A 26,863-nucleotide genomic window follows, 5' to 3' on the forward strand; every position below is an offset into this window, starting at 1 on the left:
ATGTAAAGTGATTTACCAAGAATCAGATTCAACAGGAACTGGTGCAGAGAGAGATAAGTTACTCCTCTTGTGATCAGCTTTAGTTTATGGCTGGAGCTCCAGAGGAAGTGAATAGAGCAATGCTAATTTACACCAGCTGAAGAGTTTAAGTGATGCGTTCAGGGTTATGCAGCAAGTTGAGTGGCAGAACTAGGACTAGAATGCCCGTGCCCTATGCGCTGGGCCAGGCTGTCTCCCGTGTCTTTCACTGCCTGCCTAACTTTGCAAACAGTGCCAAGATGAATACTCTACTCTAACAGAAGAGCTGCTCTAGCTCTAGAATGGTCAAACTCAGAGAAAAAAAACAATATACACAACGCGCAGTGTACGTGAGCAAGAAAATATTCTTCATAACCCCTCCCAAAACACACTTTGTGTGTTTCATCTTTCTCTTACAGCAATTCAGTGTAGTTGTTCAGAGTAAGTATAAAAGAAGATACTGCTCAGATCTGTTCCTGTAATTCACCTTTGCTTGCTGTGATTTCCTCTTCTTGAGCATCTTGTCTGGAAAGTTTTTCTTTGGGGCTTCCAGCACTTTGAGATAATGGCTCAATCCCTGTCCCTATAGTCACAGAAACACCTTTTATTTTTCGTTTATATACCTTTTGACACTACTTGTTAGTTTTCAACTCTAGGGCTCATCAAAACACACCCATCATAATTTCCACTAGGCCCCAGCTCAGCAAAGTACTTAAATATATGCCTAACCTTAAGCAAATGAAATCAATTGGACTATTCATGTGCTTAAAGTCAAATACTTTGCCAAATGGGAGCCTTGGTGTCTCCCACTGTATGAGGAAATCACACTGTTGTGTTGTAGCTGGTCTTGCTATGCAGTAAACTTAAAAGAAACGAGGACAAAGATCTGATTTACATTCCCACACATAGCGTGGCATTTCACTGTCTTCACTCTGTGCTTATTTGCATTCCTCCCCCCCATAATAAATTCTCTCTGCTTTTCCCTGATTTCTGATTTCTTGTTCTTACTATCGTTTTCTCTCTGACCACTTTGGCTTTGCTTCCTTCTCACCCCTTAATCTTCTCTTATAGAGGATGAGTACAGCACAGTGTGAGGCAGAAAAAAGCCAAGTAGGAGCTTCCATCCCTATTCTTTTAAGGAAAAGCCATGTGCCTCTGTGAAAACACAGAGATTGCTAATACATAGACTTCCTCCTTAGCTAAGTAGACATGTCTATCACCTTCGGAAGCCATATCAGTTAGTTCCTTCTTACCCTCTCTCCCATGAAAACCATCATGTTCCCTACATTCTGTGACTCAACTTTTTATTTTAATCTAATGTTTACTTTCTAGTCTACCTACATCACTTCCTTAGCAACAAGCCTCTTCTTTCTCTGTTCAGCACTGGAAACAGCATGGCCTCCATCTCAAAAAAGTGGGAAAATGAGCTTAAAGCTTTATTTAAAAGCTTTTAAAACAAAAAACCATCAAAAATCATGAAAGCTAAAATCCATGTGATTTGCACAATGTCCTTGGATGCAGTTTTCCAGTGCTTTGTTTAATTCCTCACCTGGATTTGGAGGTTGTGGATGCTCCCCTAAGGTTTCTGAGCAGCTATTGTTTGGTGAGGACGCTGGGGAACTTCTCTGAAGGGTAGTCTGCATTATTGAGGGACCGGTTTGAAATTGTCCATGGTTCTGGACTTGTGAAGAGTTTTCTGAAGGGAACTGGACAGGAAATAAAGTGGAAGAAAATCTTGGCATCACGGCAACTAGATGAGAAGGTGTGCCAGGATAGACTGAAAAGCCTGCAATAATAAACAAACGAGAGAAAAATTAATCTGGTATAAAGGAAGGTAATCCAGCACTGAAACAGAGAACTGCTAAATAGGCATTGTACTAAAATATTGATTTTTTCATGTTTACTAGTGTTTTTATGTTTAGGCAAAGTGATAAAATGCTGAGTCTTGTTATACTATTTATTTTTTAATGTTTAAACCATGCCTACCACAACCACCAGTTACATGCCCATAATTATTACACATTACATAGATCAAAACATAACTCAGCTAACACATTGTCATTCAAAGGGAACTCATAATGTACTCCCAAGCAAAGGAAACCAGTTGCCCTCCACCCCTTCTAGACCTTTTCAAAGGATAGCTGATCTTATTTTAAAAAGACTCCAAGTGATGGTGAGTCCACTAGCTCTCCTGGCAAGCTGTTCCAATGTTTAATTCCCTCACCGCTAGGAAAGTGCATCTTATTTCAAGGCGGAATTGTCTAACTTCAATTTCCAGCCACTGGATCTCATTATGACTAAGTCAGCAAGATTGAAAAGCCCCCTACTATTCCTATACACATTGACCAAGTCATCTCATAACTTTCTATTTGCTAAACTGACTAAGTTGAGTTCTTTAAGCCTCACATCATAAGGCTTGTTTTCCTGCCCCTGGTCCATTTTCGTGGCCCTCCTTTGTACTTTCTTTAGTATTTCCACATCTTTCTTGAAGTGTAGACACCAGAACTGGACACAGCATTCTAGGGTTGGTCTTACCAGCGCTCTGCACAGAGGCAAAATCAATTCCCTATTTTTACCCAATATCCTTTTTATACATCCAAAGGATTGCATTAGCCCTTTTTGCCACAGAATTGCACTGAAAGCTCACACTGAGGCAGGTATCTATGACGACTCCTAAATCCTTTTCTGAGTCACTGCTTTCCAAGAGAGAATCTTCCATCCTGTAGGCATAATCAATGCTCTTGGTTCCCAGATACATTACCTTGCATTTGGATGTATTCTGTCCACTTAACCAGGTAACTCAGCTCATTCTGTAACAGTAACCTGTCCTCATTGTTATTTATTACCCCACCAATCTGTATGTCATCTGCAAACTCTACCACCAAAGACTTTATTTCATCATCTAGATCACTGATAGAAGTATTCAATAGCATTGGACCAAGAATCACGCTCTGGGCAGCCCCACTCAAATCAGCCCTGCTCACTGATATCTTCCCATTAACAACTACATTTAGCTATCTGTCGGTGAGCCAATTTTTAATCTCTCTAATGTGTGACCTGTTAATTCCATGTAATGCAAGTTTTCTAATCAAAATATCATGTGGAACTAAGTCCAATGCCTTGGAGAAATCCAAGTAGACTATATCAGCTCAGTTGCCTTTATCACCAGACCCATAACCCTATCAGACCGGGGGAAGAAAAAAAAAAAAAAAAAAAAAAAAAAAAAAAAAAAAAAAGACAGATTTGTTTGACCAGACCTGTCTTCCATGTAGCCACACAGACTGGCATTTTAACCTTATTAATTTAGTAACCGGATAGTTGTCAGGCTGGCAGCCCTGGAGAAAGCAGCAGTTTAAGCTTTCTCACTCTGCCCTATCAACATGCCTCAAGCCTAACTGGAATGGACAAACTCTAAGGGTAAAAGTTCTGAGTCCATTGCTCATTCAGTCCTTGGCCTCTCTGCGGAGATTAGCAACAAGAATGTCAATCAATAGCAGCTGCAGGGGTGAATTTGGTCATGTGTATTGGGGTAAGATCAAGCCCACTATGTATACTGTGAAGATAAAAGCTCTGGTTAAATTACAGTCAATAAATACCCAAAGAAATACAGAGACCATGGACCAGATTTTTAAAGGTACCCATTTCTATGGATGTTAGGCACCAAGATGCTTTTGAAAAAATCACCCTAGGTGCCTAAATACCTTTAAAATTCTGGCCCCATCTGATGGTAAACATTTTTGTAGGCCTTTGAAAAACTATGTCTCTGAGTAGTTGATTAAATTTCTTTAAATATATTTGATCACTTCTAACCTTAATGTGGCACTTTTCAACACTCAGTGCCTAGACACTGTGTCACAACATGCCATTTGTGCCTCTAACTTTTTTGACTTCTGCACCATTATTTAAAAAAAAAACTCTATACATTTAGGCTGGAATTTTCAAGAGAGCCTATGGAAGTTGGGCACCCAACCCCCATTGAATTTTACCCTTCAGCTCCTTTGAAAGCACTAGTCTTAAACTTTTATGTTCTCTTTTATGCAGTGCAACCACAAACAATGAGAATGCTTTCAATTTACTATAAAAGGGAAGTATAAAATCTGCAAAGAAACCAAATTTGTCTAGCTAAATAATAACAATAATTTAAAAATACACATAACACAGCAATCCATTTATTTTCACAATAGGGAGAAATACTTGGGGCTTGATTTCCAAAGCTAGACCCATACAACTGCATATGCACATTAGCATATGCCTAATTTCTGAATGCAAATACCTGATGTGTGTCTGAAAACGAGGAATTTTCATGTGCACTTGGTCAGATAAACTCATGACTGTGAGCTCCCATGTACCACACAGATGAATGCAACAGACAAATAGGATGCACCTTGTTTGAATAACTTAAGCCCATGCAATTGTATGCACCTCTCTTTTAAAATCTGGTTCTTGGTTTTATGAAAATTAAAACTTATTAATATAAAATGTAATAGCATTTCACAGCTTCAGTTAGTTAAAATGATTTCTTATCTTAATGTTATTTCCATGGTACACAGTTTAATCTTAATACCTAATTAATGTCTTTATGAATGAACTTCCTCCTGAAATGAGTTTATAATTGTATCCACTCAGTGTGTGCCTTTCTATAGTACAAATAATTAGCTATAACATCTGGTTAGGTTGCTAGTAGTTTTCCATTCAATCATGTTAAATTCTTGACTAATGTTATATTATGCCATTGATGCACACGATACACTTGCAGAGTTACAGCCATATGACTCCCACTCACTCTAATGGAATTTAGGCAGCTGAAACCCAGTGCAAGTCTGAAAAATTTGTCATTAAAAGGAACCAGACGGTTCAGAACAGAGGATCTGTGGTATGTCACTTACAGCCTGATTTGAATCAATCCAGGTCCATACAGACCAAATGTTGTTACAATATCACAGTTTTTTGTTAGATTGTGGAAAATGCGTGGGGGGCCCAAGACCATTTCCTAGAGGACGTTGCACATGCCATCAATTGGTATCTTAACACTATCAGCATAACCAAAAATTGAATGACTGAGACCAGAAACTGAAGTACCCCTTTTCCCTTTTGAAGTTGTCCCCAGAGCTCAGGGTTGAGGCACAGTGGTAGGGTAGCATGAGTAGGCTCACACTACCACTGGCTGTAGTCACCTACTGTGTGAGTTAACTATGGCATTTTAGTGTCCAGTGCTGTTAATATGACTGATTCCATGAGAATGAAATTCAATTTACGGCTCGTGCACTGCAGAATGTATCTGGTCTATAGGGGAAAAGGCCTGTCCTGCTGTCCCAGTTATGCCATTTTATACTAAAGTGCCAATGGAATCATTCAGAAAATCAAGAATTGGTCATGAGACTGAAAAAAAAAATTAATATATAATATTGTGTCAGATAGAGAGGGATTAAGGACCTTGATCTTACAGGCAATGGCTAGAACTGCCTGTTGGCCTCAGAGTTTGGTCCTGGCCCTACCTAATTCAGCACACTAATCCTCCTGGATTAAATTGCATTTCACTTACAATATAAAGCAAAGTTCCATATTTTCACATAAATCACATAGGTTGATTTCCATATGCAAGACGTTCTTACCAGATGGCTTGGGTACACAGATAGCTGCATGCTCTTTGCTCAGACCACTTTCTGAAAGTCATAATTTGCCTTCCTCTTGGATGGATAAATCTTCCTCTAAACTGTAACTTCTCAGATTCATTCTCTCTTCTCTGTCACCACCGAAACCTCTGCTAACTGCCTATTGCAGTGACTGTAACTTCTTCCTCTCCTGACCCATCTGTCTCTTCTATGCTCTCAAGCTCCTCACAAACCTTTCCTGACGGCTCCAGTTAACTCCTGTGCATGCTCCCAACCTACTGCCTTCTTCTTCCACAAGCAAGAGGGACACTGCTTACCTACAGCACCTCATGTGGGTATTGTGAGGCATGGGGATAGATTCTGCCCCTGATGCAGCCCGTTTAAGCAACTACAACATAAAAGGTCTCCATTGTCCCCGAGAAATTATCCCAGCACAGGGCCACGAGACCACCACCATCACCCACACACACAGGCCCCTGGCATGGGACATGGGTATGAGCAGATCAGGTTGGGGAATGGCTAGAGCATTTTGTACTCCCGTTATTCTGGGCTGCAGTGAAGCCCACAGCATAGGTAACCTTAGGGCTGCTCTAACTTGCACCTGAGGCTGCACCAGCTCCTGGAGCAGCCCAGAATTAGGGAAGACACCTTTGTATCTCTTCCACCGGTTCTACATTTTCCAGGGATTCAGAGTTTTACCCTTGGATTTCAGGGTGTCTCCTGGATTCCTATATAGAAGCCCGCCAATTACAGACCCACCTGCTGCACACAGCAGGGAAAAGAAAGCAATTGGGAGTTCGGCTGCCTCTCTCCCTCTGAAGCATCAATCAAGTGTGCTTCCCACTGCAGCCCTCTGAAGGGCTTGGAGAAAGCAGTCAGTCCTGTGGAGAAAGCTGTGCAATGCTAGGAGAAGAAGGGTACTGAAGGAAAAAAAACCCAGATACTGAGTATACACACACACGCGCGCACACACACACACACACACACACGAGGGACAGAAGAAAGAAAAGGGAAGTCATTTAGGTTTTTGAAAAAACAAATATGTTAATGACTTTCAGTTCTAGGAACTGGAGCCATTTTAAGCTCCATGTCACATTATGTTAACTGCATTTCCAGTATGTTCTCCGGGAATGACAGTGTAATTAGTGTAACTTAATCCAGTCACAATGAGACATGAAGTACCACTGCTCAGTCACACAGAAGCATGTTATTTCCTTTTTTTAACTGCACAGAGTGGTAGATATTAAAACAGAATCATCTCTCGTCAGGATATTGATTTTCTCACTAAATCACCCTGTTTTTTCTTTTCCCTCAAAAGGATGGTAATATAATAGTGACATATTTATACTAGGATAGGATCAATAAAACTTAATGCTTGTCTGAGGTTTTACTTCTTTAAAGCATAGATAGAGCCAGATCATACAAGGGGCTGATCATCCTCAACTCACATTGTTTCACTGAGAGTGGAGAGTACTCAGTGCTTCACAGGAGGTGCAGATTAAGGCCAAGATTTCATGTTTAGGAAACCATTCTGTGTGTGGTTGTGCGTACACATATATATATATATATATATATATATGTATTGTGGCAAATAGTCCGCTCCCCTCTAGTGGGTCCCACACTTGTACTGTTCATAGTGGGTCAGGGCGTGTCCAGTACCTGCCTTCCCTGAGGAGTGGGGTAGGGACCCGGACCCACCCGCTCCTCCGGGTCCAAGCCAGGGGCCCTATGAGCAGCAGTTATCTGCTACTAGCACTGTTTTCCCAGCTGCGCTGTCTTCCCCTAGGCCAATCTTTCCCCTCCTTCTGACTCCTTGAGCCAGGTACCTTTCTCTGTCCACAGGACTCTCGACTCTGATCTGTTCCTCCACGTAAGTCAGCACTCCTTATCCACAGCACTCACACTCCTCCAGCTTGTACCCTGACTGGTTGGGGGCGGGGAGCTTTTATGAAGCACCTGGCTGGACCTTCATTGGCCCCAGCTGCCCCTAATTGCCCCCTGATGGTACTTAGTCAGTCCGCAGGGAACAGAGCCCTGAGCATTCTCGGGCTCACGCCCACCCACCCTAGTTTGCAAATTGAACCACTCTCCTGCTGTCCTCTGCTCTCGCTATCTCACAGTATGTATAAATATACACACCTAGACTCAGACTTTAAGGTCAGAAGGGACCATTATGATCACCTAGTCTGAGCTCTTGCACAACATAGACCACAGAACTAGTATACTTTACATTTTATTTGCTGATGCTTAATAGTAGTTTGTTTTGAGATTCTGATGCTGATGGTATACTTCCTTCTCTGAGAAATGCAGAAGTAATTACAGTATTGGGAGGAAAAGAAACTTGGGGGGAGGGAGGCTTTCAATTGTAACATGATCTAGAAGGGTTTCTGTTCTTCAGTCCTCTTGAGGAGCCAGCAGAAAATGACAAATTCTAACTGCTCTCTTTACAATGAATCAGTGGAAATAGCCACGAACATCCTACTAGTTTTGGAATTTGGCTTGGGACTAACAAGCAATGCTATTGCTCTGTGGACTTTCTACTTCCGTTTGAAAGTTTGGAAGGCACATGCTTTCTACTTGCTCAACCTCGCTATCGCAGACATCTTGCTGAACATTTGCCTGCCATTTCGACTGGTGCTTGCTATCAGACATAGGATTATAGAGACCTGGGATCATAGAGACCTACTGTGTTCGGTAATACTTTTCATGCTGTCTCTTTCCCAAGCTGTCTCCATTGCATTCCTCACTGCTGTGGCTTTGGATCGCTATTTCCGGGTGGTCCACCCTAGCTATAAAACCAGCTCTCTCACAAACAGGAATGCTATAGTCACTGCTTGCTTGGTGTGGCTTTTAGCAATCGGATTGACTGTTGAGATCCTCGTTGCTCCTCGATCCAGAAACTCCACCGAGTGCCGCAGTTTCAACCTAGAGGGAGAGGCCAGCTTCTACAGCATTTGGCGCATTGTTGTATTATTTTTGGAGTTTCTCATTCCCTTTGGCCTCATTGTGTTTTGCACAGTTGCCATCATCAAGAAGCTCAAGCAGAGCCCCCGGGATTTGGGCAGGCAACCTAAGATGAAGAAAGCCACGTTGCTAGTGACTGCAGTGGTGGTGGTGTTTGGGGTTTGCTTCTTGCCGAGTGTGTTGGGCAGAATGCTTGTGTATAGTCTGGCACGCTTTGAGAGTTGTGCAGCTGTTCGTTTTGCTGTTCATGTGTTTGATGTTAGCATCTACTGGAGCTATCTCAACAGTGCTATGAACCCCATCGTGTACTGTTTCTCAAGCCCGACTTTTCGACATTCCTATAAAAAGATCTTTAATTCTCTAAGGATGAGAAGAAATGAAGTGGAGCCCCAGAGCTTTGACATTTCCAAAGATTCTGAAACTTGAAGCCACTGGAAAGACTCTGATCATCTCTAATACAGAAGCAGAATTGGAAAGGAAACTTTTCCCCACCATTATCACATTTTATACAGGGGTGGGGAAACTACACTTAAGAGTCTGTCAGAACTCAGCTGTTCTAAACTCTTTCATTCCACTGTAATTGTAGTTAAACAAGTCAAAAAGCTAGATGTAATTTCAGCTGATGTATATCAGTGTCACTCCATTGACTTATGTGGAGATATGCCAATTTATGCCAACAGAGGACCCAATTCAATTTCTTTTTACAAAATCTACAGTCTAAGGACCCTAATTGTGCTCCCACTAAAGTCAATAGTAAACTCCCATTGACTCCACTGGGAGAATGATGCAGTCTTAAATCAATTTAAAATTGTGATTATACAAAAGCCAAATACATTTTCAAAGACTTAAAATTATTTTTTATGCTTAGCTGTACCTAATAGAAAGTGTAACATTTTAAAAATGCAGCTTTACAAACATTTGCTCCTTATATGTACACTGAAACTTGAATTTTGATTATAAATAATTCTGTCCAAACTAGCCATGTTTTGTTCCTTCATGTTCATGTGAGGCACTGTCTTTTTATTTTTATAAGGATGGAGGGATTCAATTGTCTTTTGTCACGAATGCTTCCTATACATAATACAGCAGGAGTGGAAGTGGGGAAGCGAAACTGCAAAAGATTTACACCTTTGATTATAAAATGCTACCTCTGTGTACCTATGAAGCTTGCAATTCACTCATTCTCTCATCTGGTGGAACAATATCTTGGGTTTACTGAGAAATGCAGGAAGGGTGGACCATGATATGCCATGATTCATTATGAAATGTACATGTTATTACACGAAGGTCTAATAATTTGCTAATTTTTAAAATCAAGTTTTTATTTATTTGTTTTACCAATCATTATTTCTACATTATAGAAATATAAAAAGATAGCAGCATGAAGCTCAATTTAACACCCAGTCTCCTACAGTCACAGATGTGGAATATATCTTGCATGATCCAAGAACCTAAAGGATCATCTGCCATAGCTGAATGCCCTAACCCAGACCTTTGCAGTGTAGTTGTAGCCATGTCATTTTCAGAACATTAGAGAGACAAGGTGGGTGAGGTAATATCTTTTATAGGACCATTCAAGGGCTCTGTTCAGTCCAGGATTTTTAGTGACTAGCAAAGTTATGACTCTGGATTTATGGCTTATTACAACAATTGGTAACTCACTGATGCCCACTTTTTGTCCTATGACTGCAGAGGTGTTAATGGGCCACTAACTTGAACGGTTCCTTAAAATATCTGCTATCTGCTTATGCTAAACAATCTGTTCCACCTTGCACTTAGCTGTGACGTTCACAATACCTTTCCCAGACTTGACTACTCAATGAGTAGTGATCAATGGCTCCATGTCTAGCTGGCAACCGGTCACAAGCGGAGTTCCCCAGGGGTCGGTCCTGGGGCCGGTTTTGTTCAACATCTTTATTAATGATCTGGAGGATGAGGTAGATTGCACCCTCAGCAAGTTTGCGGACGACACTAAGCTGGGGGGAGTGGTAGATACCCTGGAAGGTAGGGATAGGATACAGAAGGACCTAAACAAACTGGAGGATTGGGCCAAAAGAAATCTAATGAGGTTCAACAAAGATAAGTGCAGAGTCCTCCACTTAGGAAGGAAGAATCCCATGCACAGCTATAGACTGGGGACCAACGAACTGGGCAGCACCTCTGCAGAAAGGGACCTGGGGGTAACGGTGGATAAAAAGCTGGATATGAGTCAGCAGTGTGCCCTGGTTGTCAAGAAGGCTAATGGCATATTGGGCTGCATTAGGAGGGGCATTGCCAGCAGGTCACGGGAAGTGATTATTCCCCTCTATTCGGCATTGGTGAGGCCGCATTTAGAATATAGTGTCCAGTTTTGGGCCCCCCACTACAAAAAGGATGTGGACAAGTTGGAGAGAGTCCAGCGGAGGGCAACAAAAATGATTAGGGGGCTGGAGCACAGGACTTATGAGGAGAGGCTGAGGGAACTGGGCTTGTTTAGTCTGCAAAAGAGAAGAGTGAGGGGGGATTTGATAGCGGCCTTTAACTACCTGAAAGGGGGTTCCAGGGAGGATGGGGCTAGGCTGTTCTCGGTGGTGGCAGATGACAGAACAAGGAGCAACGGTCTCAAGTTGCAGGGCGGGAGGTCTAGGTTGGACATTAGGAAAAAGTTTTTTACTAGGAGGGTGGTGAAGCACTGGAATAGGTTATCTAGGGAGGTGGTGGAATCTCCATCCTTAGAGGTTTTTAAGCTGAGGCTTGACAAAGCCCTGGTTGGGATGATATAGCTGAGGTTAGTCCTGCTTTGAGCAGGGGGTTGGACTAAATGACCTCCTGAGGTCCCTTCCAACTCTAATATTCTATGATTCTATGAACAAGAACTGTGTATGGCGCCAAAGCTTGTCTCTTTCATCAACAGAATTTGGTACAATAAAAGCTATTTCTTCACCCACCTTGTCTCTAACCAAGACCTGCCAGTCTCAGTCAGAGCATGCAGGCTGTCCATTGGAATCCAGGTTTCCCTCCACCCGCCTGTCCCTTACCCTTCCTCCCCAATAAAAGTAGAGTGAAAAACCAATTCTGAGCAATACAAGAGTAAAAGAGTATCAGATGCTGAGTTATATTTTTCCCCTCCATGCACAGAGCGTTTTACAAAAGCCTTGTACAATAAAACTCTATCATTATAAGTACTGACGAGTATTATTTATAACATTGCCTTGGACACCCAGGTAGAACCTGGGGAATTAAAGAGTCAAAACCTGTTTTTTCCAGCACTTCCCCACTACCAAAGCCACCCTCTCCCCACCACATTGAAGCCTGAAACTAGTCCCATAATTTAACACCCTGACACCTCTACTCAAAAACCCACCATAATAACCCACAGGTGTGTGAAGAATTCTGTATTGCTTCATACTATACTATAGACGAGGCACATGAATGGAACATGATGTTCTTTACAATGACTGCAGTGCCTATATTTTTTGCAAACGGAAGGGAGTCAGGGAAGATGGAAGGAAAAGTCATGTGTGCCTGGTGCTGGAAAAAGTCAGTGTCACTAAAAGCTTGGAGAAGTGGTTTAACAACAGATAATCCACATAAAATATGACCCTGTCCTACTACCAAAATTAGCGAAATTTGCATTGTAAGTGCTGTTTGAACAGTTTAAAACTACTTGTGAGCTCTGCCACTCTAAGCAGTTTGTCAAACCTATTCATGTTTTGTTTATGGAAAAGCACTGGACCAAATTCCAATCACATTTGCACCAATTCAGAGCAACTCCACTGCTTCCAACAGACTTCCTACTGTCTTTGAGTTTGTCGGGCATTAAGGAACTGTAATCAACTAAACTGAAACTGTAGAGAATTGTGATAAAAGATGTTTTCTAAGGGATGCAGATGATCCAGGATTACAACATTGAAGGAATCATTTGTTCATGGGATCTTGATGAACTATTGTCAAGCCTACCATATGGTATGGCATGTCCTAGGGCTGCAGACTACCAGCAGTGGAAAGTCCATTCTCAGAAGAATCTCAGCAGCACAAGACACTTTGAAGTCTCAAAATTGGGTAATGTAGCCCAAGTGGAGAGGGGCGGTCAGGATGCCAGAGCAATGTGCCGATGTACATACTCCAGGCAATACCGGCCAGTGGGGCACTATGGAACCCTGTCCAAAAGGAAAACTGTTCCTCCCTGGTGGAACACCTCCAGTGGGGCAGCAATCCAAAGATCCTTTGGCTTTTCCGTGCCTTGTTCTCTACTTCCCCCGCTTGCACTCATGCAGAGGGACCCCTGAAAAACCAGATTCTGTGCAGTGGGTGAAGATCCTAGCTAGTCCCCCACACATCCAGTCCCCTTTGCATTGTGGAACCACAGCCATTCTAAAGACAAGTGGGGAGGTGTCTCTGCAGTCATAAATAAGGGTTTCCCTTTTCTTACTTACTATGCTGATGGCATTGGCATTGCTACGATTAAGTAGGAAGCTGTTCCAGAAGTTATATTGCATTGCAGTGAAGAGACTGAATTACCAGCACTGAAAGTCTTTTTCTAGAAGCCCTGTCAGCTGTCTTCCTTTCCTTCCCCTTCCCTTCTAGTTTTCATAGAGAAAGAAGATACTTTAGGTTTTTGCAATGCCTCCCTCTGCACTAAAATTACTACAAGACTAATGAATTTTAATCTAGGACTTTAGTAGACACAAGTGCATGGATGTCTTATTATTAAACAGAAATGCAGTTTTACAAATTAAATGTCTATAGGAAATATGTAGAGTCAAAGAAAAGCTTTCTGGATTTACCATTTTAGTGGCGTGAATAAAATATTTTAGTACAACTCTCAGATGAAGATCCTTCTACTTCCTCCTCCCAACCCCACATTGTAGCTTGAATTTATTATAGAAACTATAGCATGTCATTGTTGGAATGTGAGCAGCTACCATGTATAGTATTGAATCTTAAGAAGAAATCCTGGTAGTACCTGGGTTATAGTATGTGATGATTTTCTGTTGTTCAGTTACCAGCCTTTGCAGCTGCTTCATCTGTTCCATCATCACCTGTTCCTGCTGCCCTGGGCTCTGTAAAAAGCACCAACAAAATGGATTAAAATATGCTCATCTTTGCCTTTTAGCAGGAAGGAATCTTTCTTTTCAGTGTCTAGTTTTGAAGTTTGTTTTATTTAAAGGCGATGCCACTGTTTTATTTAAAAAAAAAAGAAAAGGAGTTTCTCATCAGTTTGTCATAAATAGAATTTCCGCAATGTAAAGCAAGTTTTTATTTTTTTTTTAAATAAAGGTTTTAATACTTAAATTTAACTGAGGGATAGAAAGAGATTTGATGTCTATTATAACAAAAGTTAAATATTCTTTATATGGTTTAATCAAGATTTGTTTTATTCTTTTAATGGTAAAAATTGTATCTGAATTCCGCTTATTATATATATTAGCCAACAATTTTTTGTTTGTTTGTTTTAGTAGCATGGGGGAATCGCTTTCTCTTGCAGGATCTTAAGTTTTTGCGGGTGGGAACTGGATAAAAATGCAAGAAACAATGCAAGAGTGGGTGGGAGTGGATATTGCAGGGCAGGGCAGGAGCAGGATTAAAAAAAAACCCAGTCCCATCAAGGCTCTATGCTAGGACATGAGAATCAGGAAATGAAATGGACCATTTTTTCATTGTCCAAGTTGAGTGAAATTCTAAATGTAAATTAACCCCATAAATGATTAAAAGTAGAGTTTTAAAATTCTTTCATTTGCAATAGTCTATGATACTATTAGTAACGTATATGGAAAATAAAACTAAATGTAATTTTGATCTTGACAGTATCCTCACTCACTTTCCCAATTTTAGATGTCTTATGGCAGTTTTTACCGTCAAACCACACATTCTTAAAAACATATTTAAGAGTCAATTATTTCATCGTGTTATTCAGAACTATTGCTGGTAGGAAAATGCAGACAAGCATTTGCAAAAAAAAAAAAAAAAAAATTTTTTTCGTGAACATTTTTCTTTGAAAATTTGAAAAATTTAAAATCACTCCATAAGCCAGTCAAAAAGCATTAAAACATTTCTGCAAAATAATTTCCTTGAAATTTCCAGTGTTTTAAACCTATCAGCCAGCTTGGTTGGAATAAGCTATACCAGCACAGAGAAACATTTGTTTGTTGGCAGATTTCTGAACCGCTGTTAGTAATTTCAGGACCTGACTTTCAGAGGCACTGAGCACATATAACGCTCACAAAAGCCAATGGAATTTGCAGGTGTCTCCATAAACCTGGGTTCTATTCTCGGTTCTGCCGCTGACCTGCTATATGACCTTGGCCAAGTCACTTCACTTCCCTGTTCCATTTGCCCTTCTATTTAGGCTCTCAGCTGGTCAGAGCAGGGATTCTCTTACTACATGCATTTATAATGCCTAGCACAATCAGGCCGTAATTTCACTTAGGGCTTACCACTGTAATAATAAATAATAATAATAATATATTAAGAGTAATAGTCATGCCCCACTCTTTCCACCTGTTGAGAATGCCTTACCTGCTTGGCACTCTGTGAATCTGGGGTCATAGGAGAAGCGAGAGAATGCACAGAAAGGAGAGATTTAGGAATGCCCTTAAAATTTCAGGACTTTCAGCAGCTCTCCAGCTGTCAGTGTTAGTGCCACAGTGATAAGCACTTTGAGCATTAAACTGTTACTGAATAGAACAGGGCAGGCACTATCCTTCTATCCCCAACACAAGGGGATTAGCTCCCTACCTCCGTAGAATTCCTAGCCCAGAGAAAGAGGGACCCAAACCTGCCCCAAACTGAAATGCTGCTACTAAACTCCTTCTAGTCAGCCTCTCCTATCTCCTCTCCATTTATGAATCTTTGTCTCTCCTTAACTCCTGCATTCCCCATTCAGCTTGTTTGTCTCCTTCCCATCTCTCCCCTTCTGCTTTTGGCTGCTCCACCCACTACCCTGCTTCTTCTGTCCTCTTCACTGAACACAACTTCCAGCCCCGGCCATGCAGGAATGAGTTAAGCCTTGTAGGGTAGAGAGGGAATAGCTCATAACCAACTAGAGAAAAAGCAACAATCCCACCTCAGTTATCCCGTCCCTTGAATTTGTCCTCCTAGCCATTCGTTTTAGCTTAGACTGCAAACTCTTTGGGGTAGAAGCCAAGTCTTCTTTATGTTCTGTCAAGTTCTAACTAATTTCAAGAGCTAAACAAACTGTAATAATGTACTGTTCCTGCATCTAATATTTCTCTAGAAGCCTGACAGAGCATCTACTTCATTCTCCTGCTGCCCCTGCTGGCCACACTGGGGAAGCACCATACAGAGAAGCCACCCAAGTATGTTCTTTTTCTATAGTCGTCTCTAGCACAAGCATTTAAAAAAGACAGAGGCAAGGAGCTACAGGAAAATATAGGATCTCTGGGACCTTCTGCCAGATTTTAACTACCTGACAATAAACCTAAGGCTAAGTTTACAACTCACAGAAAATGTTGCAGACCCTCTACACTGCAACCTACTTTTAAATAACTATACAAAACCCCAGCAAATTCCATTCACCTGCTAGATGTAATCTTCAGCTAGGGCCTTGTCTACACTAGCACTTTTCCCAACATTGGGCCTGTTACCAGCCATCTACCCAGAGGGCAGCAGTAAAATAAAATCTATGCCTAGTCAACACTACTGCTTCTGCCTTTGCTGCCTCTAGTGGCATTGCACAACGGTGGGGAAAGTGCTGAAGATTCCCAGTATGGATATACCCTACATTTCAAATAAGATGTTGCCTATTATAGGTGGTGTCCACAGTGCAGTTTTAAATGGTATTTAGAAACAGTGCAGGAGACCATGCAGATGGCAGAGCTACTCTTGTCCAGCTGTCTGTCTGCACCTAAAAGAAGAGAAAAGGGACAGTCAAAAGGGAAGAAAAAGGAGGAAAAGGGCACAAAAGTTGAGAAAAGGAAAAGAAAAGGAGAAAGGCATAATAAGAAGAAAAATGATAGTGCTCATTGGGGAAAAAAGACCCAAACTTTGGTTTCCCACTTAATTGTCACACATACGCTGTTGTGCTACCGAAGTACAGAATTCTTCCTAAGGGATGGAAGTAGAGAGGAGTAAACATCAAAACTACACGAACAAGGGGTGAACACACTGATTTGTTTTCAGGAAAAGGAATTTGTTATTACAAACCATCATAACAGAGCAGCATTTTATTGCACTGAGGGCTTTAAAACAGCATAATCAGACACAGGGTCACATTCCACATCCTGGCATTACCACTAAAGCCTCTCTGCTGCAGACACAAAAGTTAGCAGACCTGTTCCTTCCTAGGGCAATGCAGCAGAGGTTATTTGTACAGTCCTCAAAATCTAAAACATGCTAATACTCCATTAAAATACAATGAATGCTTAAAGCAAACCCGCCTTTTCCATGTTTCTGAAGCATATGGTTTCCTGATTTACCTGAAGAGCAGCAGGCGGAAGAGGAGGACTAAGTGTTTCCAAGTCATTACTTTTACTGGCCTGGAGAATTCCAGTCTGAGTTACACTGGATGACAACAAATGAGGGAAAAGAGCATCCTGAAAAGCTTGGCCATGGAACCTATTATCTAAAGAGCTGCCATTACTGCCCATCATACTGCTGTCTGCTGAGTAGCATAAGGGTGTAAACTGCTCATTGAATGAGTCATTTGTGCTGTTTATCTGGCCCGGAGGCAAAAAGGACATGGCCTTCTCAGTGATTTTGCTAGGAGATGATACCAGTCTTGCTGGATCACTGGCAGTCCACTGAGACATATGGTCTTGGTCTTTGAGAGCATCTGCTTCTATTTCCTGCTTTCTGAACTCCATCTTACGGACAAACAGTGAATGCAGCTGAAAACAAACATGCAGTGCTAAAGCGATGGCCTAGGTGGATCCTGTTGACTGCCTCCATTTTTCTTTAAATCCCAGAGCTGTTTTTCACACTGAAGACAAAGGATCTTCCATCCATAAGAACGGTAGCTTAAAAAAAAAAATTATGCAGTCAGGAAATATGCAATAAAACAAGAAACAAAATCCCACATTTCTACCAGTTAAAATGACTTGGAGGGTCTTGCCTGCTTCCTGCTCTCTATTAAATTCTAAAGTGGCAAGCAGATATAAAGGTATGTTGCAAAAACATATACTTTTCAGCACCAAAAAACATCCTTCAGAAGTGGACTGACCTGTCCTTTAGCTTCACTTTAATCCTTTAGGGCCAGAGAAATTTGCTTCGTCGTCAAACACAATAGAAGAAACAGGGAGAACAAAAGATGATTATGCAGAAAATACACTACTGAAAAACTAGCTGACAGGTTTAGGTAAATCAGAATAAAGCTTAGTTGTAAAAGGAAGGGGAAAAATACACTTATGACTTCCAGCTCATTCTCTTTGATCCATGTGATTAGGAAGGTTGAAAGCTGTGGGACAGAAAATAAGCACATCGCTTTCCCTGTTATAAACTTGCTTAACCTCTCAATCCTCCTCTCAGAGCGGATGGCTGGCTGCTCCATTTTCTGCATAGGTGATTTTTAAAATTCTCCCATCGGTTGAACTTATCGGGCTTTTCCAGGTGTATTTTAATTTGATTCAAAGGCAGTTTCCCTGCCCTCTGTGAAATGCAGCATATGCTCTTCAATAGATTAAGCTCTAAAATAATTCATGACTTTTTCTCCCCACTTTACTTTAAGTGGTTTGCATATGATGTACAGATCCATTTTATCTTGATCACTTGTTATTGTTAGTTAAGCACTGAAGATGTGCTTGGTGCTGGTATAATACCCAAAATACAGTCTCTGCTTTTAAGAGCTTGCAAACTATTGCCTCAATACGTATACATTAGACACATGTAATTTTATTCACGTGAGTAGCCCCATTGAGTTCAATGGGACACCTGATTTGTGTAAAGTTAAGTCTAAATGTTTGCAGGGCTGGAGAAGAAGATAGGGAGAAGACAAGATGTACTGGGAAATGAGAAGTGGGAATAATGGACAATTTGAAAAAAAAATTAACTAAAATATCAATTAGTCAAAGTTTAACACCTTCCTCATTTCAAATGCAGGCTTCCAGTTTCAGAAAGTGTCTGGAATACAAGAAATAAATTTATAATAGAAACTCAAAGATCTTAGTCCATCAGAGTACCCCTCACATTTCATATATCAGTATGTTATTTGAATGTACAGGGTTTATCGCAGACAGTGTATAGGGTTTACTGTTGCCAGGGCTAGTGCTAGCCTTTCATCTCCAGAGAGCTGAGTTCCAGTCCTAGCTCATCTTAGTGCCTAGCAGATAACTGTTCGCACTGCATAACTAGCAATTTCTATTTAAATACAGCATGGCAGGGTGGCTTGTGCAGAGTCTCTCTGCCGCAACAAGTCCATCCTCCCCTGAATGCACATATGTAATTGCAATTTATGTTTCTGGAAATCAGTTGCACCCCAGAGGAGGCAACCTCAGTTACTACAGTCTTAAAAATCAAGTTGAAAGGTTATATTGGTTATAGGTTATAAAGGCAACACAACAGAATGAAGAGTCAGAAGAAAAAGACAATCAAGATAGAAATAACACCTGATAATTTAAAATTACTTGACAGACATGCAACTGAAATGTTAGTATATTAAAATATTTTATTTTCATTTTCAAACAGAGAAGGCTTCTCTCATTTAAATAATTGCAAGAATATGACACTGTATTCACCTACATACTTACTGTATGTTAAAAGACTAGCACTAACAAACTTTAAAAATTAGAAAAGGTCCATTTTGCAGATTACTTTGTACTATTTTTACTTTGAGTCTGAATGTGGTTTTATTGTAAGGGATTTCTTTTAATATCGCTTCCTTTAAGTTTTCCTTGTGAGCTAGTGCAGTTGACAGGCCTGGAGTTATAGTAGTAAAATTACTGGACTTGCCAAACACCAAACAACCAATCACTCTGATGTGATTAGTAACTTGGGCTGCTGAGAATGAAGCACAATGAATATTTCCAGGCGTTTTGGACCTGGCATTGCATACTATTGTTCACACTCAGTCTGCCAGATTTTATCATACATAAGATGTGCTTACTTCCTTGAATGACACACATAAATCACATGGAAGGCACGAGCCAATTCTACTGGTTATCACTAATTAGAAATGGAAGAGCCTTGGATCAGCACTGACCTTCTCTCTTCTTCCTCTCCTAAGATCCTTAGTGTGAGGAGAATTTTGATCACTGATCCAGTGTTTCCAGATCCACTTATTATGATTAGCACTACTCGCCTTGCTCTGTGGTGATACAGTTGCCAAAGTCAGAGTGAGAACAAGAGTATTAGTTGTAAGTAGGCTTGCCAGAATTTGATTTTTATTATTTTTATAATTTCTACCAATAAGACTGCAGTTTATTGTTAAGTATTTTTTCTAGTTTTATCAATTTAAATGGTCACAGTTGCGCAAAATTATGGGTTTTAAGCTTATTTTTATCTATTTAAATTTCCACTGTTTTGGAAAGTTATGGAGGCATCAGACTAATTATTAATGAAGTAGATGTTGAGATTCAAAAAGTGACAGCTTTTATAATGGTTAAACACAAATTGTCAACATCGTATGTCTAAATATACAAAGTAAATATCTTTATATCAAGCCCTAATTAGTTCTCAAGCAGCCTTTTTCTTACTTTGCCCATCTGTAAATTTCGATTATTGTCAATGGAAATATTTTTTCATCACTTTGTGTACTTATGGTGAAATCAATGTATACTGACATTTACACAATAAAAATCTAATCCTTCCAAGTCTAGTTATAAGATGGGGGTGGACCAACCTGAAGATATTCAGGGCTGGTCTACACTAAAAAGTTAGGTTGACCCAGCTATGTTGCTCAGGGGTGTGAAAAATCCTGAGCAATATAGTTAAGCCACCCTAAACCCTGGTGTAGACAGTGCTAGGTTGACAGAAAAATTCTTGGGGAGGTGGATTAACTACAGCAATGGGAGAACCACTCCCAGTGGTGTAGATAGTGTCTACACTGAAGTGCTACAGCAGCACAGGTGCAGACGTCAACTACAAAATCCTCAGTTATAAATACACTGACTATTAGCGGGCACTTGATTAAGAAGCTTAAGTAACAACAACAAAACTCACGTTGGACTCTTTAAAAATCAAGATCTATAAGATACATGCCTGTCAATGTGGGGGTTTTCTATCATACCCATCACTGTTGTATCTATGTGCTTCCCAGATAAATTAAATGTGCACGGTGAAATTTTCTGCTCGCCTTTCTCTGGATCAAAAAAAGCATTATTTGAGGAATGAGGAATTATTTAAATTCAGCGCCAATGTGGACACAAGAACAAATGGATATAAAACTGGCCATAAAGAAGTTTAGACTTGAAATTAGATACAGGTTTCTAGCCATCAGGGGAGTGAAGTTCTGGAATAGCCTTCCAAGGGGAGCAGTGGGGGCAAAAAACCTAACTGGCTTCAAAACTGAGCTTGATAAATTTATGGAGGGGATGGTACTATGGGACAGCCTAATTTGGCAATTTGCTGATCTTTGACTACTAGCAGTAAATATGCCCAATGGCCTGTGATGGGATGTTAGATGGGGTGGGTTCTGAGTTACTACAGAGAATTCTTTCTTGGGTGTCTGGCTGGTGCTCAGGGTTTAGCTGATTGCCATATTTGGGGTTGGGAAGGAATTTCCCCCAGGGCAGATTGGCAAAGGCCCTGGGAGGTTTTCACCTTCCTCTGAAGCATGGGGCACAGGTCACTTGCTGGTGGATTCTCTGTACCTTAAAGTCTTTAAACCATGATTTGAGGACTTCAATAACTCAGTCACAGGATAGGGGTCAATGACAGGAGTGGGTGGGTGGAGTTCAGTGGCCTACATTGTGCAGGAGGTCAGACTAGATCATACTGGCCCCTTCTGATTTTAAAGTCTATATGATAGATGGGGCTGGTAACACCACCTATTACTAAATTAGCCTGACACTTCCCATTACAGTCAACTGAAAACAGGTTCTTATAACGTTGCCAAACTTGAAATGTTTGGGTTGAAATGGCCCACGCTGGACATCTGCCTCGGGTTGAATTTTTTTGGAAATTTTCAGCCAAAATGCTTCAGCCATTTCCGAGACTGAGACTAGCAAATAATCCATTGTTTTGTCCATGTTAAAAATTTTCAGTTATTCTTTTCTTTGAAAAGCACTGGCCCTTCTATGCCTTGAAATGGGGGGCTTGAAATTTGGAAAGGGGAGGTGGCCTTTGTATCAGAGATGCATCTTTTGTTATTCCTGAGAAAATTCACCCAAACTTAGCCTAATTAACCTTTGAAAACTCTCAGTTTGCACATGCTCAGTAGAGACTTCTTAGATTTAGAAGCTGAAATCTCCAAAGAGTCTGTGAGCAGTGAGCCTGCTCCATCCTCTCACAGCTCCTCACGCTAACCAGACCGTGCATGCACCATTCCCACAGGGTGACTGAGCATGCTCCAACCCCTCACAGCTCTTATATTAATCAGACTACACGTGCGCCATCTCCATAGAATGATGGAGCACACTCCCTCCAGACCAAGGGTACAGGGATTGGAGTGTGACTGGGCACCAGAACTGAGAGCAGAAGCCCGTCTCTTCTGTGCTCTCAATTTCTCTCCCCCTCCCCCAGCCTTGCTGGCACCCAGACAGCCCAGAGGAGGAAGCCACTTGACTTGAACAGAAAGGGGACAAGAGGCAGAATTTGAGGGAGGAGTCTGAGGGGAATAGATTAGGGAAAATTGCTGTGGGAGGCAGACACACAGATTGAATGAGAAGCCCAGAGAGGGAGAATGGAAACCAGGGGAGGAGAGAGACAGATTGGGGCATAGAGAGGAAATTGGGACTTGCTAAGCAAGGAGACTGGGGACAAGGCACCAGGGATAGTGACACTTGTAGAGATATGCTGCTTGTAGAAGATTGTGATTTAGAGATGCTCCCTGGCATGGGACAATGTTGTGTGAATTGGGAGATGTGCCCTACATCAGATCTAACATGGCTGCTCCCAGCTGCACACCTGGGAATCACTCCTGTCTCTGTTGTTAAAGTTCTCTTCCTTACTCATTCAATAGTTTGTTCTTTAATGAACCCTCAAAATCACTACAATAGTGGGACTGCGAATGGCTGGGCAAGACTAGGAGAAGTAGCTGGGGGGAGACTGGCACTGAAAGGGGATACCGGGACAGGTAAGATAGGACTTTCTGGCAAGGATAATAAAAGTAGGATAAGAAGCCTGAGGAGCAGAGACTGGAAATAGAACAAAGAGCCAGGGTGAGGAAGAGACAGGACTGGGGCAGGGATAGGGTGGAGGGCTTGAGACAGAAGGGGTTCAAGCGGGAGGAGGGAGGGGAGAATGGACAGAAGAGTCTTGCCCGCTAGAACACACCCCTTCAGAGCCAGGAATGGAACTGAAGATACTTGAGTCTCACCATTCATCCTGCCAATATCTTGAAACCCATTGGCAAAGTGATCCACTTTCCTCTAGTGCTGGTCTACACAGAGGATGATAATGCACTACTTCTACTAGTTACTCCAGGTCTGTGAGGTAGATCTAAAGGTTTCAATACTGCTAAGGACCCATATGAGTGTCACTATGATGCCAGATTAGGGATTTCTGTTATTTCAGTTTGCTATTTTAAAAAACTAAGAAATTACAACCCCCCAAAAATAAACAAATGTGAAGAAAACATTATTAAGGTTGCAAAAGTTAGTAAATGCCAGGTTGCTTGTGCAATCTTAATTTGGTCCGATTGTGTTATAATACAGTGTTTATCCCTCTTCATAATCACATACTATTTTTCCCACATGACCCTGGCCTCTTTCAGTACACAAGATAGATGGTGGCCTGGAGGTGAATCAGGATTGTGTAGTGAAGACTGTCTGTAAAACACAGCTTTGCTTGTTGCAGAAGTGGGACAGCATGTACCTACTGTGGTTCTGGAAGATTGTGGGCCTAAGACCACTCATAGCCATAGGCTCTTCCCCTTGGTTGAGGGGAGGGAGCCCATGAACCCAGGACATAGGTAATAGCGAGGGACAACAAATGAAAAACACAAGGATGGGAGTGAAGGTTATAGGATGAAAATCAGGTAACCGGAAAGGGACACCAAGCAAAGAGCCTCCAACAGCTCCCATTGCTCCTCAAAGGCGTCTAAGAAGTCATTGGACACTACCCAGAGGAACTCTGTTCAGAGACATGACCATACAAAGGAACAGAAACAGGCCCTGCAATTTCAGAGCATCACCCTCATCCAGCTTCTGCCTCTTGGTGTGATGACTCTTGGTGACTCATCAGGCTCAGACTACAATCCCCTTTCCAGTGCTTAGTTTGTATTGAAAGGATTCAAATTTTTTACTTTCAGAACTGATGCAGCAAGGTGCCAGGGCTATGAAGTGCCAAGGCTAGTCCTGGTACAAAATTAAGCACTGCCCCTCTCCTAGTACTTCTGGGAATGACACTCAAAATTAATAACAATTCTGCTTGGCTACCAGTGGAGTAGAGAGATGACATATCCATGTGTGTACAAGTCCCCCTGTGTTCAGTTGGACCTGAAGTCTCATGAACCTGATTAATTTCTTTACAATATTTTTTAAATCATTAAAATAACAGATTAAAACTAATCAGAATTTTAAGTCAGTTTCTTGATTTCCAGTCCCAGTAAAAACAATGGTCATTAAAATGTAGGGCAATACTTTGGCTCCCCCCCCGGGTAAGAAAACAAAATCTTTACGTTCCAAATTTTTCTTCTTGCCTCTCTCCTAGGATTGCTGAGATGTATACATTTTCAGAAAATGGCTCCTTATGTAAACTAATTGAGAGAAAGTTCCTGATACACCATTTTGCTGCAGGCTAGCTATGCTTTGATATGAAAATTAGGGATGGGGGAAGAGAGGGAAGCATTTATGCCCAATCCTACAATTAGGTCTGCGTGGGTGGACACCTACTGAAGCAATTGGGAGGACTCTGCACATGCACGGAACCCCTGACATGGACTTGATTGCAGGCTCAGGGCTACATATTGTAGCAGATGCTTCCTTAACTGATTTTAAATCAGCAGCTGTTTTCTGTGAATTGATTTTTATTTATTGCACGGTACCGTTGTTGTGTAGTAGGTGTTTGCTTCAACTGTCTGCTGATTTTGTAGGAATTAATAGGTATATTTAGCATAGGAACGCCTGACCAGGTAGTCTCATTAAATTGTCCATCACCAGCCTGCTTGAGAACTCCCATGCAGAGTTGATAGATTAATTTACAGCAGTGTGTTCTAAGCAAAACATTCACTTACAGCAAATATTTCTAGTCCTGGCCTGCTCATGCAATCCCTTACTGATAAGTATAGTGTTTACACTAGGAGCAGTCTCACTGAAATCAATAGGGCTAGCCTCAGTGGAATTTGTAGACTTGGGCCCTGTCTTCTATATGTGTTGGAAAGGACCAAAACCCTTTCTGTAAATGGCAGCAAAGGATTCCCCTGCGCTCACACCACATCACCCATGGAGCTCTTGATGCTAATGAGAAGGGATGATACCAGCATGTTGCATACACCCCACTAGAACTTAGGTGGCAGTCCCCTGGTGGGGCATGGCCTCTCTGAACTGGGGCTGGGCAGTGGGGAATAAAGTTCCCCATTCAGCGCACCTGGACTTTGCGCCTAATTTATGTTCAGAGGCGAACGTGGGAGGGCACACGGGGTCATGTGCCCACAAAGATTTCTGCCAGGGTTTATAGCTACTGGAGACATGGGGCTGGCTGCTGTGTGAGAATCGCTGCCAACTTCCTCCCTTCTCACACAGGCCTGGGCTTGGCAAAACCACCATGGAGCTTCCCCTGGGTGGGCAGGGCAGAGCACTTGGCAGCAGGGCTCCCTCGCCACAATGCAGAGTAGATGGCACTGGCACCTGCTCTTGGCAGCATCCACAGCACCTCTCCCCCGCTCACCTCCCCTGCACACAGCTGGCTCCTGCCCCTTCCCCCAGCTCACATCTGGCTCCCACACACAGATGGCCCTTGCCCCAGCTGCCCACAGGCTCAGTGCAGTCCCTTCCATCACAGTTAGAGCGTCTCCCCCCGACCCTCCTGCACACAGCTGGCTCTAAGCTTTTATTACCAATGCTTACAGCTCCTGCCCTCCTCTCCCTGCTGCCCGCCCGTCTATCCCAGAAAGCCACTCAGGTGCAGCAGCTCTGTTGTCCCCCCGGCACTGCTGCTGCTTCCTCACCTGCCCAGAGCTCTCCCGGTCCCGGACTCCAGCGGCAGCCGCCTTTCCCCGGGCTGCTAAAGCCTGACGCGTCTCGTGCTGCCCACGGTGGAGTCCCCAAGCGCGCAGCCCCAGCGGGCTGGAAACCTCAGGACGGAGTCGCTCCCTTTTACACCAGCCTCCATCTGCGAGGGCAGCGACACCCCCTTAGCCACAGGGTCGTGGGGCCTCCGGGAGCGTGTCACGGCCCGGGAGCCCCCACCCCTCACCCGGCCGGGAGCTGCCGAGCCCCGCTGCAGCCCGGCGCCCTTGAGCTGCTGCGGTAGCTACAGCAACTGTAAACAGGCCGGCAGCGCGGCCCCAGGCAGGGGGAAGCGCCGGGCCGCGGCTCTGTCCCTCCCGCCGCCCTGCAGCGCGAGCCCGCCCCAGGGAAGGTGGGTCGGGAACTGCCCCGGCCGCCACCGGCAGAGCCCCGGGCTCCCCCCAGTGCCCCAGCCCGGCGGGAGCTGCCCAGGGCACGCGGGCGCCACGCGCACCGCCGACCCCCCCATGCCGGCCCTGGGCGCCGAGCACAGCGGGTTTGTGCGTGGTGCTACGGCGCACGCAGCCAGCCCGGCGCCGCTCCGCCCGCTGACAGACAAGGACAGGCTGGCCTGCGGGGGGTGAACCTTGACGGGCCATGGAAATACACGCGAGGGGTAGGGGCCAGGTGTCGGCCACGTTTCTCCTTCTTCTAGGGTCCTGGGAGCTTTATTATCCCCTTTGGCCCAGGTGCCTGATGAGTCAGGGTAGCTGAAGGAGGTGATCACTATCTATTTACCTTTCACAACCCCCCCAAGTGCTTTATAAAGTCTATTGCACTTACGCAGTGGGGGTGGGGGACACGCGGGGGCACCTGCCCCCCAGATCTCCCACAGGGTTTATATTCACTGAAGACTCCTGACTCCTCCCCAGGGCCCAAGGTAGAGGTTGGGGCCAGCTGCCCTATGAGCCTGGCTGCCAACTTCTCCCTGCCTCATACAGGTCTGGGCTCCGTAAAAGCACCCCAGAGCTGCCCCTGGATGAGCAAGGTGCTTGGCAGCGGGCCACC

General features: G+C 42.9%; 2 protein-coding genes across 2 annotated transcripts in view; one reads left to right on the forward strand and one right to left on the reverse strand.

The window, feature by feature from the left end:
* Nucleotides 1-25,856, reverse strand: part of LOC137145226 (centromere protein J-like) — a 73,409-nt gene extending 47,553 nt beyond the window's left edge. The window contains exons 1-5 of the mRNA XM_067535922.1: nt 25,795-25,856; nt 17,012-17,551; nt 13,540-13,636; nt 1,568-1,804; nt 506-601 (exon numbers count right to left, since the gene is read on the reverse strand). Of these exons, the coding sequence (XP_067392023.1) occupies nt 506-601; nt 1,568-1,804; nt 13,540-13,636; nt 17,012-17,398 (817 nt within the window). The 5' untranslated portion in view covers nt 17,399-17,551; nt 25,795-25,856. The remainder of the gene's footprint in view (nt 1-505; nt 602-1,567; nt 1,805-13,539; nt 13,637-17,011; nt 17,552-25,794) is intronic.
* Nucleotides 8,001-9,541, forward strand: GPR31 (G protein-coupled receptor 31). The gene is given in 1 exon segment (XM_067535964.1): nt 8,001-9,541. A coding segment is annotated over 1 exon segment (1,020 nt). The 3' UTR covers nt 9,021-9,541.
* Nucleotides 25,857-26,863: the final 1,007 nt, after the last annotated feature.

This window comes from Emydura macquarii, unplaced genomic scaffold (assembly GCF_026122565.2).
Source record: "Emydura macquarii macquarii isolate MOO-44397 ecotype Brisbane River unplaced genomic scaffold, CSIRO-AGI_Emac_v2 contig_3517, whole genome shotgun sequence".
Classification (NCBI taxonomy): Eukaryota; Metazoa; Chordata; order Testudines; family Chelidae; genus Emydura; species Emydura macquarii.